The 18,488-nt window shown below is 47.4% G+C and overlaps 1 protein-coding gene across 9 annotated transcripts in view; it reads right to left on the reverse strand.

Annotated features, from left to right (window-relative positions):
• The window catches only part of sif (still life), a 100,630-nt gene that overhangs the window by 56,734 nt on the left and 25,408 nt on the right, over positions 1-18,488 (reverse strand). For 7 of the 9 annotated variants that reach the window (XM_041775293.2, XM_041775296.2, XM_041775295.2 and 4 more), the window contains 3 exons: positions 3,739-3,884; positions 2,587-2,866; positions 1,129-1,260 (listed from right to left, as the gene is read on the reverse strand). In XM_041775293.2, the coding sequence (XP_041631227.1) occupies positions 1,129-1,260; positions 2,587-2,866; positions 3,739-3,884 (558 nt within the window). Of the gene's footprint in view, positions 1-1,128; positions 1,261-2,586; positions 2,867-3,738; positions 3,885-9,156; positions 11,785-18,488 lie in introns of those variants that run through there. The other 2 variants (XM_041775298.2, XM_041775297.2) reach the window with 1 other exon arrangement.

An 18,488-nucleotide genomic window follows, 5' to 3' on the forward strand; every position in this document is an offset into this window, starting at 1 on the left:
TTGTTGTGCTGTTGACTTCTGAGTTGACAGCGCGATATTGAGCAATTGTTGTCCTGTGCGGGATATATCTGTGGGAATTTGTTTTTCTAGTCGATTACATTAGGCAGTGAGTCAGGCAGGGGATTCGCGGAGCTACCTGGAGCTCCAACGAGTTATGGAACAGATGTCGATTGAAGGGACTTGGTACTTTAAAGCGGAAAGTGTTTTAATGTAGTTTTAAGTAATCAAATTTAACCTGGATTTGAAAGGAAATGATGGGGAGTCTTCAGAGATACCTCAATAGTGTTTTGAAATCAATTTAAAAGGTTACTAAAGGTATTCCAAAAAATATTTAGTATCCAAATTCAAGGAAAAATAGTTTTTAAGAGGTTTGGAAATAAGGATTTCTGCCTAAGACCTCTGATATTTGCAACCTTTCCCATTAACATTTACCTTTTTCTAGCCTAAGCTGTCTTAACTTAATTGAATATACCATATCTATTAATAAATTTTTCAATTTCCTGTATAGGAATGCTTCAATTCACAAGCAATCAAAATTCAAAACATTTACGGTAGTATTGACAACACATTTTCATTGTTGGCTGCACGCAGTGATGTGCAGTTAGTCCTCCGTTTGATGGATTTTCTTACTTAATTTGCTTTTCATCAGCCATTCAATGCAATGTGTGTGCGTGCCATTCAGGACAGTGCGCGCCATGACAGAGGCAAATCCTATTTGCACAAATGCCAATCGATGGGGTATTTATGGGCCCGCCTGCTACATTCAGCGACGAAACGAAACGAAACGAAGCTTATCCCTTTGACATTCATTTCGCATGGCAGCCACTTGGTGAAATTGACTTAACTCCTAGAGCAGCAACAATTTGCGGATAAAACCACTGCCTTTGCAGCTGCCATGAAATGCGGAACTGCAACCGCAATCCAAGCCCAGGAAGCGTTGCTTCTTGGATTCCACTGGCATTCGCCAGGAGCTCTCCGGCAGCCTGAAACCGAAACCGCAACGAATACTTTTGCACGCTCGCAGCGTCAGGTGAATGTGAATGCGAATAGTATGTGTGTTGTGAAATGTATTTGGTTTTCGGGTTATAATGCCCGCATATTTACTTGATATTTTTGGGGGGTACTCACCGACTCAATGGCCTTCTCCAACCGGAAGATCTCCTCCTGGAGCAGGTGCAGGGTTCCGGTCTTGCCGCGATGCCGGGCAAAGGCAGCGGCACAGGCGCTGTGAATGCTGTTTACCCAGTTCTCCAGCTCCACCTGCGGATTGAGAGGAAGGTAGTTTAGCGGAGGTGGAACAAATTGTAACAAATTGCAGGCCAAATGCACCGCAAGCAATTTGACATGGCTCCCCAGCGCCAAACGTCGAACTTGTCCCCCATTTCCATCGGCATTCCCGTTCGTCCCTCCCTCGCCTGTTCATCTTGCTCATCCGCTCATCGCTGGCTATCAGTTATGCAAATTTAATGACAAATCACGTTGGGCCACAGCGAGAGTTGGCAACCTGACAGGCATGGATGGGTGGTGGGATGGTGGACTCCGGAGAATGCGGAGGTGCATCCTGAACGTATGCCTTTGAGACATGTAACAGTTTAGGGCTGCCACAAGGATGCCGCTGCTGTTGCAGCTGTTCAAGGCAATCTGCCAGTTGGCAGTCAGTCAACGCCACCTCAATCATGGCTCACACTTTAAGCCGCCCCCCGGCTACCTCTATCTCTATCTTTTTTCTCTCAATCTCTCTCTCACTCTTAGTGCTTTTTGCGGGTTGCGTCAGTCAGTGCCTTGCCAGCGTCCTCGTCCATGTCCATGTCCTCGTCCTCGTCACCGTCACCGTCATCGTCGCCATCACCAACACCATCATCGTCATCGTCATCTCGTCCTCGTCCTGTATCTGCATTTGCATCTATTCACACTCGCAGAAATATGACGCTGTCTCAGCTTTAAAAATGTCCTTGTTATGACTCTAGCAGGTTTTTCTGTTTATGATTTGATGTCTACTTTGGGTTTCGAGGATGTGAGATTTTTAAAGATTATTATTTATAAAGCTTAAAATTAATATTTGATAAGAATCTTTAAAAAGAAGTTATTCAAAGGATTTTATATTACAAGAAAATGAGCCTAAGACTCTTCAACTTCTAAACAAAATTAAAATTTAGACTTTTGAACTTTTTATTTATTAATTAAATATTTTTTCATATTTTATAAATCCCCCCAAAGGACAATTTTTCAAGTGCATTCATCTGTATCTGCGGTTTCTTTATGGCATACATTTCAGTCATCTCCTGGCTGGGCTTAGCTTGGCTTGGCGATTATGGGCAGAGAACGGACAGAGATGGACTTGGAGCCGCGAGCGCTGAACCCGCCAGCTCGCATATCCTTGCATATCCTTGTGCAAACAAATTTGCGCTGCCATCTTTCTACGCGGCGAAGGCCAGTCTTTCACAGCCGCCTTGAAGGACTTCCCTTGGATATTGACTGCTCGAAATGAGGGCGAGCATAGCCCAGGGCATCTCGACATCACTCAGCTTCTCTCCCTTTTCCATTACCCTAACTCACACGCACACACGCAGTAATAAAGATACTCACCTGACAGGGCGCCTGGAAAAGATAGGCATCGCCGAACGCCGTGCTCAGACAGAAGATGTAGTCGCGCTTGGGATGCTCGGGTATCGGTTGCATAATTGCGCCGTCCACGATAATCAAGTGCTTGGGCGCAGCCTCCACGCTCCGGCCCTCGCGGGAGTCGCAGGGATAGAAGAGCAGCGTGGTGCCCTTAAGGCACACCCAGTAGCCCTTCCAGCCCCGCTTCCTGGCCAGCTCGATCTGGTGCTTCTTGCGTAGTAACCATTTCTTTACCGATAGGAAGCTGCAAGCAAGAAAGTCAGTTAGTTTTTGGTGAGTAGGTGGGAGTAGGAGTAGGAGCAGAAGTACTCGTAATCCCTAGGAGAACTTTAGCAGCTTCCTCCATCAACCACATTAACCTTAGGGGCTAATCAGTATACAGGCTGGTTATGGTATGGGGGTCAGGTCCTGCGTACATAAGTCTTCAAGCGGTTTATCATAACATAACAGAAGAGGCTAGCTTAGGGGAAGTCGGAGTGGGAAATACCCTGACTTGTAATTTTGTTAATATCAAAATTGAATAAAAATTGGAGCATTTTTCTAGTACAATTTTTCAAATATTTCAATGATAGGTTAAAGATAGATTCGAAAGAAACTGACTGACAAAATTAATAAGAATACAAATTAGACATTTCAAAATAAATTGAATAAATTAGAAGTATTTCTTATAGTTTAATAATTACTAGAATTTTCTATAATAAAGAAGTTACAAGAAAAATTCATATATATAACCACAGGGCAGCCACGTTTACGGCAACATTATTATATTTTGAGTTAGCTGCTAAGGCGAATCAAGATTAAATAAAAGTTATAGGCTTACAATAATCTCCCCCTCCTGCGGTGGTTCCGCCAATCTGATACCCTCTACGTTAGACGGACACGGACCCACTCCTAATAATGTTAATCCCCCGACACTGCTTTCTCCACCTTAATCACTGGGAAATTATGTGCCCCGAGGCATCCCCGTGGACCCACACACACACTCCACCATCCGTCCGTGGCTCCTGTTATTTATGATGACTTGTTGGACGTGAGCCCCATTTCTGGCTGCCAGATTACATCTACCGGAGGCATAAATTCCCTGGGATATATATACATATACATATATACACTCACCCAGCTTTGCGAACAGCTCCCGTGCAGTTGAACGAGGATGCAGCGGTGCCAGTGGCCTTTGCTTTATATGGTGACGCCATGACACTTTCCCCATCATCTTCATCCGAAACGGCGGTAGTTAGGCTCATTCGATCATCGTCCGAAATCTGCAAGAGAGAGTCAAGTGAATGGTTCAGAATCAAGAATGTGGGCAACCAATTTAATTAAGATACGCCTCCTGGCTACACGTACAAGGACACGTACACGTACGGGGTTTCGCGATAAAATTCAATAAATCGAAGGGAAAATAATTGAAATAATTAAGTCATAATTAGCAGAGAGAGCTGGCGGGAACGGGTATCCTCTTGGTAAGCCCCGAGAACGAAGCCATTTGAAACCAATAATGGCCAGGTTGCTGCCTCTGCCACCGCCCTGTCCTGGTTGCTCCTCTTGCTGGTTGCTGGTGGCTGCTGCTGCTGTTGCTGTTGTCAGTGCCGACAGCAACATTTGTTACGTATGTCGTCGATAAAGCAATTTGTCTTCTCGTCTCGCCCTGCACGGACGACAGGACGAAGGGACGACCGGAGGACACAGATAGAGATAGGACAGGCCCAGACAACAATTGACAAAATGGCTGAGGGAGAGTCGGTGAGAGAAGGGAAATAAATGGCGAAAGGCAAACTGTTACTTGGCAATGTTATTTCATCAAAAGCCGGGCGTTCGCCCCACTCACTAACCGACTTCTGACTGACTCACTAACTGACTCATCGACCGGCTGACCGATTCACTGACTCACTGACTCTTTGGCCAGCTTCCTTCGTACCCAAGAAGCAGGATTCCATGTGGGAATTCAAGCCAAGACCAAAGCCCGTTGGCTCTCTCTCTCTCTCCTTCTGCCCGGGCTACGTGTCCCGCGTGGCAATAAAAATTGGTTTGCCCATTCATTCGTTTCAATCGAGGTGGGCGTGGTCGGAGCTTTCGGCCCAACTGTCGCTCACTTGCTTTTCATGCCATTTTTATTTGAGTTCCCAAGGAAATCAATTTACAATGTGTTTATTCGTTTCGTCTCTGGGTCCTTCGACCCCGACTCCCATTCGGTTACTACGATACTTCAGCCTGTCAGTCACTCCAGAGCACCCAAAAGAAACAGGATAAAAAAAAGACAGAATCCTCTTCGGGAAAAAAGCAACAGAAAAAAGCAGAAACGACCCCTTCTCCTGTACATTTTGGCAATTTTCAAACATTTTTGCTCATATGCATGTTTTACAAGTTATTTATTTGACTGCTGCCTCCTTGCTGGGGCACAGCGTGATGTTTGCTCACGGGAGGAAATAAAGGGGACGTCCCACGTCCCACCCGTGGCGGACAGGCTCTGTCGTATCCGTCTTTTGCCAGTCGGGGTCATGTGTACTTAACCCACAAGCAAGGGGAGAGGGAGGCGGAGTCACAGTAGCAGTGACCAAGTTTAATCAAATTTTATATTAATCGAAGAGCAGTGCAAAGGCATGCAAATAACCAGCAGAAGAGACCGACCGACCTGAGACGTGGCTTGCTTAGCGACTCCCAGGACTCAGATCAAAGCGGTTACCAGCGGACCCAGATGGGGGCGAGAACCAATCAATATCTGTGCGTGTCACTTTAAGTGGCTTGGAGTTCAGGAGAATTTAAAAGGAAAAGCAAAGGGAGAACTTCAAAAAAAGACTCCTGAAGGAGCAACAACCTGAAGCGAAAGCTGACGCTGAATCTGAATCCGAAACTCGTCCACCGAAATGAAATAGTTTCCGCTTGCTCAATGAAGTTTTCCATGAAATCATCAAGCCGAGCGGAAGCTGTCGAGCGGAACTGTTCAACTGTTGCAGGATGTGAGGCAAAGGCAGGCCCAGGACTCATGGCAGGACTTGAAGTACACTGCCAACCATTTGAAGTTGAAATTTTAAAGAAGAAAAACTTGACCCAGAAAGTGGTGAATCACTGGGAAATCTAATCAAATTTGTGATTTAAAAGGGGCCTCCGGAATTAGGTACACCCTTTTAGGGAAGATTAATACGCATTTGCCATTCCAGCCTCCCCGGAGAGAGAGAGAGAGAGATTGGCCCGAGAGTCCAAAGAGTTTGTCAAATGATTCATGAATTTTTAATTGGCCCAAAAGTGGGCAGCCTGCCTGCTGGATGTTTCTTGAATTTCATCATCGGGCCCCAAAAACTGACAATGGGATTTCACATAGTCCTGAAGGTGTGTAGGGTCCTGCCACCACCCACTTCATCCGGTGTCCTAGCAAAACTCGCACGAGTGGCTGAAAACGTTCACATGGGTAAGCCTAAATGGGCAACCCAAAACACGAACACGAATGCGAACACGGCCAAACAACAATCACAAAAAAGATTAAATGCCAGTCGGTCGTCGGTCCTGTCCCCTGTCCTACTCCTGCCACGCCCACCTGATTACTTTGGGGCCTAATACGCCATATCTCAGCACGGTGCAAAATCAAAATTCAATTTACGCACAGACGAACCCGAGAACTCGCTCCAACACACGCCCACTTAGGCGCAGTGATGGGCTCCTCCTGTATATACATATATATTCTGCACCCCCCCAGCCCTCTGTCATACCCTTATCCCGGAACATATATCCCTATCCTCACAGGTGAGCCAGGTGCTTTCGTTACGATTTCTAATCAAGAATTGATTGTGATCCCTCGATGCGGCTGTCGTTCACGTTTCAGCCATAATTATCAATGACTTTTGAATGTCAAATGTGGACGAGATGAGCGTGGGAGCTGGGAGGTTGGTGATGGGATGCCATGTCATTGGCACTGCCATTGTCACCTCCCAATTCCAAACCCCGAGAGCCTGCTCCCTCCCCCACCGATTTTCTTTCGTGTTGATGGGCGAAAATCTTTTCATATGTCGCTGTCAAAAATTACAATATTTGATAGAGTGTTTATGCAGGGTGCCTTGGGGGAGGTGCTTCGGTTCTTCACCCCCTAAAAGCATGCCCGGGTTGAAGGTTAACCTTGCTTGGGAACCTGGGGGAAAAAGTTATTCGGTATCTGTGGCACGTTCCTGGCATTGCTGCGATTAAGTGAGGCATTAAAGAAGTTCTCGAGCAAAAATGTTGTTAGCCAAACGAAATTGATTCAAAGGCGAAATCTGCAATGGATTGCAGGAGCACAGGGTGGGGTTGAGGCGAGAGATAGGTGAGCCAGGTTAATACAGACGAGACTGACTTGTAAAGTTTCCTTTCCTTTCCTTCCTTTTTTTTCTTCGGCTGCCAAATTGCTGCATTGCAATGCGAAAATCAATTTGGAATTATCCCTCAGCTCATTTCATTTGTCGGTTTACGAAGGTTTGGCTTGGCGCTGAGCTCTGCCATCCTGCAATGTCATTCCAATTTGATTACATATTCGTGGCAGAGAGCTGAGCTCCCACCTAATTGGCTGAAGGTGAAACTGTTTAGCATTGAATCAATCAAAATTAACAAGCGACCAGGGCAACCTTGGGTCTAGAAATTGGAAGGGGACTGAAAATGGGAAGTAGAATGGGTATAGCGGGGCTGTGTGGGCTCCATTTAGGTATTCAGAACATGTGAGGACGTAACAAGCGTTAATTAGAGCGGGAAAAAAAGAAATAAGAATCAGAAAAAGAAAAAGAAATGGAGTTCCAGCTGCAAAGCTCTTAATTTGAGGAATTCGTGACAGAGAAAGAGGGGTAATTCAAAGAACAAAAGGAATAATTAAAGTTTAATTTATATATAAAGAATTCTTGAAAAATTGGAACCTTAAATACAAAAATTGAAATCTTAAATACGGAATATCTGTGCACCTTTAATCCTTTAAACTCAAATCCTTAAATCCCATTCTGGTTTCGAATTTCCCTTACTAAAAGCCTATGGTATCTCTTTGGACGCTGATCTGGCCATTAATTAATATGCAGTTCCATTCAGTTCCATTCAGTTGCTAAGCCCACTAAGCTCACTCATTTGAATATATACACACTTTACATATACTTTTTCTCTCAACAAGCAGAGTATCCTTGCACATCCTTCTCGTTTCAAGCACTCGCACATATGTATACATACTGGCACACGTAAAACTCTTGACCAATGTATTTATTTGCCTGTTAAGTTAACCGAACGAAGCTACATGGATGGCAGGCAAAAGTAAACAGGAAGATACTATGTGCAAGTCCTTGCGTTGTTACTGCTTTATCTACCTATTTTAGTTTGCCATCTGCAATGGTTTTCCACTTCTAAGCCACGCCCACGAGACGCCTTTGCCACTTTTCCATTCGGCTTTTACGGACAAATGGCCTTTTATCACTTTGAAGCCGTTTGATTCATGCGTATTGCAATCAATGCCATTCATTACCGAAAAACTAAATACAAGTACCAGTTCCCTTTCTTGATTTTCCCCTCCCACTCTTTGTCTCTGTGTGTGTATTTGTGTGTTAAGAGCTTTTCTCGGCTGGCACCAACGATTCGTTCGGGGGCTAATGCTCTAATTTATTGCTCCTTTGTGGAAAAATGGAGCCAGAAAAGGAGCCCAGCCCAAGCCAGGCCAAGCATCTGCTCGAGCGTGAAAAGGATGCTTTTGGCTTTGATCAACGTTTTGTTAACGGCGGCAAAGGCCCAAAATGAATTTGTAGCAGACAGACAATACACTTAACTGGAGGCATTTCCCCATGCCTCCATACCAGCACACTCTCCTCCGCGGCGACATTTTCTCACGCGATTTTCATTCATTTCCCGAACGGGAAAGCAAAAGTTCAAAGCATGCCGAGGAACAAGTGTATCCAGAGTGCCGGCGATTAGGATAGAGTATGAGGCACTCCCAGCAAAGTCCTGAGATTACAAATAATGTGTGTGCTAAATGAGCAGCCGGGATTGGTGTCCTTTTTCATTTGCTTAACAGAATGCAGCGTTAATACAAAAATGGTTTCATCTTTGGATTTGTATATTTGGACTTGTATATGGAGTGCTAGGGCTTTTGTTTTTGTTGTAAAGTTAAATTAATATACTTCATATCATTTGGAATTGGTTATAGCGTTAATTGATAAGCTATTTTTTAAGTCAGAAATATTTTTAAATAAATATTTCAAAAAATTTAGGCTACTTTTAGCTCATTTAAAGACACTTTTCCTTTTTTTTTACATATGAAATTATTTCATGATTTCAAAGTAAGCACATTTCTAATCATCATCTACAGCCAAGTCAATCTAGAATCTTAGTGATTTCTTTAACACCCCCGATGAGTATTATATATAAATCATCAAAGAAATATTAAGAAAAAATCCTGAAAGCTTAATTAACATAAAAACGCTTTCTGTTGTTTACAGAAAAAAGAATCCAGAAAGCAAGATAGCTAATTTCTTATAAATATGTCCAGAATATCTGAAGAATTTTCCCTATAAATAAAACCCAAAAATATCCTTTTAATCCTACCTTGCGAAGGAACATTTCGTTGCACTGCTTGGCGGTGCTCCGCCAATGGCGATGGCGATACCGGGAGTTGCCCAGCTTCAGGGTGCCCTGAAGGTCGGCCGCCTCCTCGACCACCCGACGGATGCACTGGTAGCGCAGGCGGTTGCATCTATGGATCGGTTGCATGGGCACCACCCCGTGCTCCGGCTCCGATTCGGCACCAGAGCGCACCTGGTCCTCATCATCGTCCACCCAGGCACTGAGCACACCCTCCACAAAGTTGTACAGCATCTGGATGTTGGCCTTCATCGGTGCCGAGCCGGAGGGCACCTGCGTCTCCGTCTTGATTAGCTTTCGGTTCTGGCACACCTCCCGCAGCAGATTCTCTCCAAAGTGTACTGTTTTGTGGCGTCTCCGGCGCGAGTTGAGCGAGGCTGCCGAGGCGGACTTCATCAGCTTCCCATTCGAGTGATGCACATAGGCGGGCAGTGGTTGCACTAGCGTGGTCGTGGGCTCCAGCCAGGCCAGACTTCCGCCTCCCATTTGTAGGCCTCCCCCACCTCCAGAGCCAGTTCCTCCGCCAGAACTGGCGGAGTCACCACGCTGCAGTGTGTTTGGCTGCGAGTTGCTGCGGTAGTGGTGATGCTGGTGCTGATGCTGGTACGGATGCGGACGCGGGGGCGAGGGCAGTGGCTGCATCTCCAGATCCAAGTCCAGCGGCGCCGGCTCAATGTCGTCCAGAGTCGTTGGAGGCTGGGCCAGCTGGGTGCGCAGCCGGTTGAAGTCGGCGGCGCAGCGAGGCAGTGAGTTGCACTTGGCTGCGTTGAGGCATTTGCGATTCCGGCAGCTAAGGAGTGGCGCACACGACCGGCAGTCGTGGCAGATGACCAGGCGGCGTTCTGTACCCAGGATTCCTCCTCCTCCTATTCCGGCTCCTCCCGCAGAAGCAGGCGGCGGCGGCGGAGGTGGCGTGGCCGTTGTGGAGGGTGTCGTTGGCACATCGGAGCCCATGCCCATGGGCACGGCATGCAGTTGGACCTGGGCCAGCTGTTGGTGCCGCGCCAGGTTCACCGAGCTCACCGACGAGGTCAGGCACTGACGCGCCTGGCACTCCTGGTACCTGCAATGCGGATCCGTGCAGATGGGCAGCAGTGGACAGTCGGGATCCGTGCAGGGGCCCGGCGATGGTGACCTGGGCGCTCGTTCCGCACTCGAGGACTTGCGCTTTTGGCCTCCGGATCGCTGGGCGGACATGTCGGAGACCGTGGCGGATCTTTGGGTCTGGTGGCGACGTGAACGCTCCTTTTTCACGCCTCCTCCTCCTCCTGCTCCTCCTCCAGCCTCCTTGCTGGTCTTGGGCACATACTGATACCTTTCCTTGTGCGGCTTTGCGTACAGTCGCTCCAGGTGGGCGTTGGAGGCTGTGCCGGCACCGCTGCCCACCACCTCGCTGGCCGAGTGACGCAGCCTTCGTTCCCGGGAGCGCTCTTCCCGCCGCTGGCATAGTGGGGTGTGCGAGAGGGCGCTGGGCACTGCATAGCCACTGGGAATGGAAGTCGGAGGAGGTGGAGGCTGCTTGCCCAAAGACTGAAGCTTGTGCAGGGGATAGGCTATCCAGTCGGCGGTGAGCTGCTGCTGCTCCTCCTCGCTGGCAGCTCCACTGTGTCCCAGAGAGTGACGCTTACGATGGCCCATGGCCTTGGGCTGGCCATGATCCTGCGCATCTTCCTGGGAGTTGGAACGCGGCTGGGCATCCCCTCCGCTGCCGTTGCGGCGATGATGCGACCGCCGGGACTTGCCGCGTTCTGTGCCGCCGCCGCTCACCTGCATCTTGGTGAGCCACTCCACGATGTCCGTCTTGAGCAGCGAGAACTCACAGGGTCCAGAGCTCTGGCGCGACAGCGGCTTTTTAAGCAGCTCCGACAGAGCCTTGGCATAGGCGGAGGAGCCCACGCCCTTGCCCGCATCCGAGGGGAGGCGTTCCCGATCTCTGTCCCGCTCCTTTTTGCGCGGCAGATGGTCCAGCAGCCAGTCGGGCAGCTCGTCCTTCAGCACTGTGATCTCGCTGGGACCCGAAGAAGTGCGCACCGGCTGCGAGGGACTAGACGTTTTCTGCAGCTTCAGCCATTCCATGGTCTCGTCCCGCACCTGGCCTCCTTCGGCCGAGCGGGCAGAGTGACGCTGCTGTGCCTTCCGGTCGAACCACTCCAGCTGTTCGGGCGGCTGGCGCAGGGCACTCTTGGGCATAGTGGCCACTTCCTCGGCGCTTTTTTGCCGACGCGGCGGCAACTGTGGGCGCTGCTCGATACGAACATGGGGATGGGCACCCGCGGGCTCCGTAACCCGGACGGATCCCTTTCTGCGAATGCATTTCTGCTCCATGGTCTCCTCGTCCCTGGCCCTCACGCGACGCGTGATTTCAAAGATGTCGCCATTGATCTGGTGATAGAACTTTTCCACCTCCACGCCGCGATCGAACTCCTCCTTGACCGTGGGTTTCCCATGAGTCCTGGATGGCGGGCGTGGCGGCGGAGGCGCCTCCTCTAGCCTCGCCTTCTTCTTGTCATCGCTCTCGTCGGAGGAGGCGTTCAGCAGGGCTCCGGAGCCGGCTGCTCCGCCATCTACTACCCAGCTTATCGAGCGCTCACCACTGGTGGCTCCTCCTCCCTTCTGCAGCAGACGATCCAGGCTGCCGTGATGGGTCTTGATGGTGGGTCCCACCAGGCTACCGTCGGCTGCTGCTTCTCCCAGGGATTGCAGCCGGCATTGGGCATTGCAGATGCAGACACCGGGACGCTTTTTGCTGCCAAAGCGGAACAATTGGCTGGCCAATTGGGAGACATTCTCGCCCAGGCCCAGGCCCAATCCACCGCCGCCTCCGCCCCCGCCAGCGGCGGCTCCACCCGCATCCCTTCCCGAGGCCGTTGTTGCCGATGTCAGGCGTCCTCCTGGATGCGCCACGGGTGTGATGTCGACGATCACGCAACAGCAGTGCAGCGAGAAGGACTTTTTGGGATCGCCGTCGCTGCTGCAGTCGCCCGGTAGCCCGCCAGAACTTCCGTTTCCGCTGCCGCTGCCGGCTCCGCTTCCGTTAGCTCCTCCTCCTCCTCCCCCGTTGCCTCCAGCTCCCTTGACGACCTGGTGGTGTCCCCCACTGGCAACAGCTGTCGGTGCTCCGCCGACCGCACTGTGACTGCCGCTGTGATCGCCGCTGTGATCGCCGCGCTCGATGCTGTTGCCTTGTTGGGCGGCCAGAATGAATCACAGCGGCGGCGGCGACGTGGTCGTTGTCCTGTACCTGCTCCCCCTCCTCCTCCTCCTGCTCCTCCTACTCTTCTTCCTCCTAGTCGTGCTGCTGCTCCTGCTCCTACTTCTCCTTCACCTCCACCACCTGCACCTAGGCGTCCTTGGGCTCCTCTGCGTCCTTGCACTCCTGCGCTCAGTGGGCCATGCATCGGCGTTAGTCCGCCATTTATTTATGTACTTTAGCCTCAACTATTTAGTGGTGATTATTATTCATTTGATTAATTAAACTAAAAGCTCATTTTTCGGCACAGTCATTTATTACAGCGTCAGGATGGCGATGGCCTGTTATTTTAGCCGTTGTTGTTGTTGCTGTTGCTGTTGCTGTATTCCCGTGTTGCTGCGTTGCTTTGGCAATTTATCTCACACGCGTCGCACACATTTATCTATAATTAATTATTTTTACTTGTTGCCAGCAAAGCGAGCGACAAAAAAGAAATCACTTGGCTGCGCCACAGTCTGTGTGTGTTGTGTTGTGTTGTGTCCTGTACTGCGCTGTGTATTTATTCGAGGATTTATTTAATTATATTTGTTTTGCTCTATAAATCACAAAGCAGTTTGCCCGCAGCTCCTTTCCCTCCCCTCTTCGTTTAACTTTGGCCCAATTTAAATTGTGTTCAGCTTAAAGTGTTGCCCAATTTATACCGAGTTATTATAGGTATATACAAGCTTTGGGCCTAATCTCATTTGCTAGCTAAACGTAATATTTCATAATATGCGTTTTACAATAAATAATAATCTGTGAGTTACCTTAAAAGTCTTATTTTGGCATTTGATAAATGGCCGAGTTAATCTCTTTAAAATTATTTCACTTTAATTAAAAAATGAGATAGCCTTTGATCTGGTTATTAATTAGGCTAAGCCTTTAAAAGGAATAATCATAAAGAGACTTATTTATTGAGTATTTAAATTTATATAAAATTTAAACTTTGAAAATTCTAATAAATATTCAGGAATTGCTTTAATATTAACATATTAAGCTGAATAATTTATTATTATTTTTTATTATTATTCGTTATTTCCTATTCATTTTTCCATTTTCCTATTTTTACTTAATTTTGTTAGTGCTAATTCCTAAAGAGAGCGAAGAGATCCTTGCTAGAGATAATAGAAGCTGGCTACATTATAAGATCCTATAATAATAAGATGCGTAAAGCCCATAGAGTTGAATTGTCATGAGCAATGTTTTCATTTTGTTGTTTTATTGTTTGCCTCCTTAATCAAATACAAACAATTCCTAATATCTTATAAATTGAGTTATCTTCCTGTTCTTTCTTCTGTGCATATTTTTGGCTTTTGATTTACAAAAAGCTTTCTCTTTAAAAGAGAATATAAAGAAAGACCTTCCATTTAAATCCTCATATATTTTTTTTTAAATGCAAAGTCACAAAAGATTAAAATAATCCCCTTGAGATACAGTCATAAAATGTCTAGGCGTAGGCGCCTTAATTAGCATATATATATAAAGCATATATATATGTAAAGAAAAAACAGGAAACAATGTTGCACAATGCTGTTTGTGTGTGCGTGTGTGTGAGCTATTAGGCCTTCTTTTTACTTTAGGCCAAATTCGGTGCTCTTACTGCCATGAGCCTTCTTCGGTGTTATTTTAAAGTTGCTCTGCAAAAAGTTTTTGCAACTCGTGCGCAAATATTTTGTTTGTTATATTGCTAGCATAAATTTGTTGGCTATCTCTTGGAGCAACACGGAGCTGGCGAAAAAGTGCCAGAGCGACAGAGCGACAGAGCGACCGAGGGAGATGCGCATATATTTATAAGCGCATATATAAATACTTTTCGGGGCTGGCAGCAAATGCATAAATTTCATGTCTACATCTGCACGGAGATATGACTCGGGGAACTGCTGCTCGACGGTCATGTTTGTGTTTATGCAAAGGAGTTTGCCAAAGTTTTTTTTTCTCGTTTCGTTTCGTTTCGGCTGCTGGCGAAAAGTTTGCTTGTTAAGTGAAAGGATTATATGATCCAGTTGCTCGCCGGCAGGAAGGGGCAAAACTTAAAAATACACAGCCGAATAAAACAACAAAACTTTTCCTATTTTTATGTTGTGATGCTGATGCTGCTGCTGCTGCTGCACCTAAGAAGGAATCCCATACACACAACACAGCAACTTGCCGCAAACTTGAGTTGTGTTGATAGTTTTTATAGCCTACTTTTCTGGGCCGCGCTCACGAACAGCCAGAGAGGACGAAAGTTGCGAATTAGTGTGTCTTAGGAGGGAAAAGGCCAAGAACCGGAGCAGGGTAAAACTTTTGGGCCAGCTTGTCCCGTTTAGATTAGAGCCGTCGATAAGTTTCAAGTTTGCCACATTTGCCATGTGTTTAGTTGCCAACTGTGTGTGCGTGCTGGAGAGATTGCACACGCTGCGTGTGTGTGTTGCCAAGCTCAACTAGTTGGCAACTTGGGAAATGAGGAAACTCAAAGTGGGGAAAAGGAGGATCTTAAGCCACCACTTGAAAGGAGCTTGGGGCATTTGTTTAGCGATTTTCGCTTGATTCGGCCAATAAAGTTAATTTCTTTCTACCCCAAAAGAAGAAAACTTTTGGCCCCTCCCCCCAGTCTCTCAGTTTCTCCCCCTAAATGACATTTTTATATCATTTCGATTGTTGTTTCTTGGCCGCACAAAAAACTTTTCCCAAATTGCAAGGGACAGACAGAGGCAGCCCAGCTCAAAAATTTCCATGGCACGCAAGGGAATTTCCACGGCCTAAGAATAAGCAAAGATGGGATCAGTGAGATAGTAATTGCCAAAAGCAGGTATTAAAAGCTACGCTTTATCCTCGCCAGCTGAAAGTTTATCCTTGAGAAGGGCCACGTTTATTTGCACGTTTTAAACTTGCTTTTTATGGCTGTTTTGAGGTATAAAAGTCAGTTTGTGGCTCGCATAAATTATATATTCCCTCACTTTTAGTTGAAATTATTTTAAAGAAATTTATTTGCTCTGTTTAAAGTCCTTTTAATGGCTTTTTGGGTAATGAAAGGTCACTGTCAGATGGCTCGTTTAATATTAGATTACTGTGGTTGCTTATTTACTTTTAGTTAAAATTATTTTTAATGGATTTATCTGAGGATTTAATGCATTTAACGTCGACTAGGGCTGAAGGACCTACATCCATAAATATAAATACGTTTAATGGTCGGTAAAGGACGACAAACAACAACAAAATGTGCCACACCAGCTCCCTATCTATCGCTCTCTTTTTGTTTCATTCTCTCTTGCTGAGTCCCTTTCTCTCTCTCTCTCGCTCGTCTCTGTGTGTGTGTGTGTCTGTGTGAACTTCGACAGGCATGACGTTGATAATATCCTTGCACATGCATGACGTTGCTGCTGCTGCTGCTGGTGTTGCTGCTGCTTCTTCCCTCGCCTGGTTATCCTTGCAACAGAAGGCGCAGTCTTTTCAATATGCCATCGGAGGGCAGCATATCCCTCCCATACCAGCAGCAGCACTCGCTTTCGCATTATTATTGTTGTTTTCGCTCGTATCCTTCGCATCCTCGCCCATTGCTTGTTGATATTTTATTAGCCCGACTTTTGTGGGCCAAACAACACGCAAAACAACAAAAAATAACACAAACACACGGACACAGGCACACAGAAACACACAAACACATAGTCACTGGGTAAGGAAAACTTTTTTCCCAGCTCCTTAATATTTTCGCAGCGAGATTCTTTCTTTCTTTCGCTGTTGGCAGTTCGATTGCGATTTAAATTTTCGGCCCCCGCGTGCTAAAAATATCTAGGTGGAAGAGGCAAAAAAAAAAAAAAAACGAAAATGCGAGGGCGAAGCAAAACAAGTCCGCCATATAACATGGAATCTCGACACGACTCGAATCCCTGGCGCGTTTCAAGTTTTTCCACCGAGTTTTTCTTTTCTTGTTCGTTGTTTTTGTGATGTGTTGCCCCTAAATGTCTATGTGTGTGTGTGTGTGTGTGTTTGTGCGGGTCCTGCCGCTGTGTTGGTAAATATGTGTTAAGTGCGTTGGTATTTGCCTGTACCCTTGTGGCACGGCATCCCCCCCTGCCTGCCCTCGCCATCGCCACACAGCTGCTCTGGCATTTTTCAACACTTTTTTCTGTTATTGTTGTTGGGCGGGATTTTCATTTGAAGCGCGCGGCAGGTTTTCCGCAGGTTTTTTTTTTCTCATTCTGCAACTTGTTAATTTGACTTTAATGCCTCTACTCCACGCTATACTACGCCTGGCGCCTGACAATCGAAGCGACGCGCTCTGCTTTCGTTTGATTTTCCCCACTGAATTACTGAAAATACACCCTCGCTTTGGATATATTTTTGCTGTGTTCTGTTCCCTATTTTCTTTGCGTTTTTCCTGCGTTGCGCTTAACTTGTGTGCTAAATTATATGGTCTATGGCCCGCTGTTCGCCATGTGTGTGTGTGTGTGTGCCTGTATGTTACTATGTCAGTGTGTGTGTGTTGCTGTTTTGTAATTTGATTTCTTTTTTGCCGCCCGCCACCCGCTGAGATGGAGCTCAATCCGCAGCCTTATAGCCATGGCCAACAGCCTCAGTCTCAGCCACAACAGCTACTATTTCACTGTGCCTCGATGATGCTGATGATGATGATGATGATGCTGCTGAGATGAGGCCGCCGCCGTTAGCTGCTGCTGCTGCTGACGCACTTTTCTCGATTTCCCGATTTCTCGGATTCTTGGATTCTTAGGATTCTCGGTGAATTTTAGCTCGGACGTTTTTGCCAACGCTTCAATTCAATTCGCTTCGCAACGATTTTGATTTGATTTGACTCGATTTCACTTGGCGGCACACGCGCTGGATTTATTTATGATTTATTTCGGTTGTATTCGAGGGACTTGTGGCAGGAAAACTAGTGTGGTGTGCCGAGTGAGTGGCAAGTTGGCAGTAGTCTGACTATTCCGTTCGCGTTACAAAATGGCGTTACTCAGAGCTGCCAGAGAGCGCTACCAAGCACAGTCTCGCGACGACGTTCCCGTTAGACTGATTTTTCACCACACGCAGAAAGGACGAGGCAGCCAGCAGTCCTGTGGAGCAGCGCTGCTCTCCCACAGCGAACTCGCTCTTTTTGGGAGCTTCCAGCAGCGCGGCAGCTGCTCTGCTCGCCCCATTTCGCGTATAGACACACGCACACAGACACACACACTTGGATTCGGGCACGTAAAGCTTCGGCTTGCGGCTCTTCGGCTTCGGTTTTTGGTTTCGGCCTCGGCTCGATTCCTTCGGCTGGCGGCCGCTCGGCTTCGGCTGTTCCAGTGAAATTGTTTATAACAGTTTTTCGGCCGCACATTCCGTTGGTGGTTGTGAGGCGCGCAGCTCGCAGCTCGTAGCTCGTGTCTCGGGCTTCGCCTTTATTTACGTAATCAGCGAAAATCAGCAAAGCTCCAGCATCCTGGCGCGCTCTCACGCGCTCCCTCTCTCTCTCTCTCTCTCTCTCAAGTCACATGGTAGAGCAAGGTGAAAAGCTTGGCCTGCCAAAGTTTTAAGAGAGCCTGGCTCTCTTAGCCAGCGCAACCTATGTGAACCCAGCATAATTTACAAATCAGACGACGGTGACGACGTCATCAAAACCAAAATGCAGTTATAATGCACTTGGAGGAGGAGTGAGAGCGAGTGAGCAAGAGAGAGAGGGAGAGAGAGCTGGAGGCAAACATAACGTATACAACCCGTGTGACAGCTGCCAGAGGGCGGGGCACCATCTCAAAGGTGTTTAGTCAACATGAACAACGACAACGACAACGACAGCAGCAGCAGCAGCAGCAACAACTCGGAGTTATGTGCGGTAGGTCGGCCGCAGCTAAAATTAAATTTATTCATTGTTGTCTTTGGAGCCAAGCAAACGCCAGTCAAGCCACAGAGCAGCTGCTCTACAGAGCGAGAAAATGGCGAATTGCCCGCCCGAAATGATGGCTCTGTAAGCATAACGGCCGCCATTAATTATACGCAAAGTGGCCCAGGCTAACTCCTTGGGCTGGCGGCTATCAAGGAAATTAGAGCCTAGGGGCTGCAGTTGGGTTAAACTAGGGGTGCTAAGCACTGATTCAAG

Source organism: Drosophila kikkawai, chromosome 3L (genome assembly GCF_030179895.1).
Source record: "Drosophila kikkawai strain 14028-0561.14 chromosome 3L, DkikHiC1v2, whole genome shotgun sequence".
NCBI lineage: Eukaryota > Metazoa > Arthropoda > Insecta > Diptera > Drosophilidae > Drosophila > Drosophila kikkawai.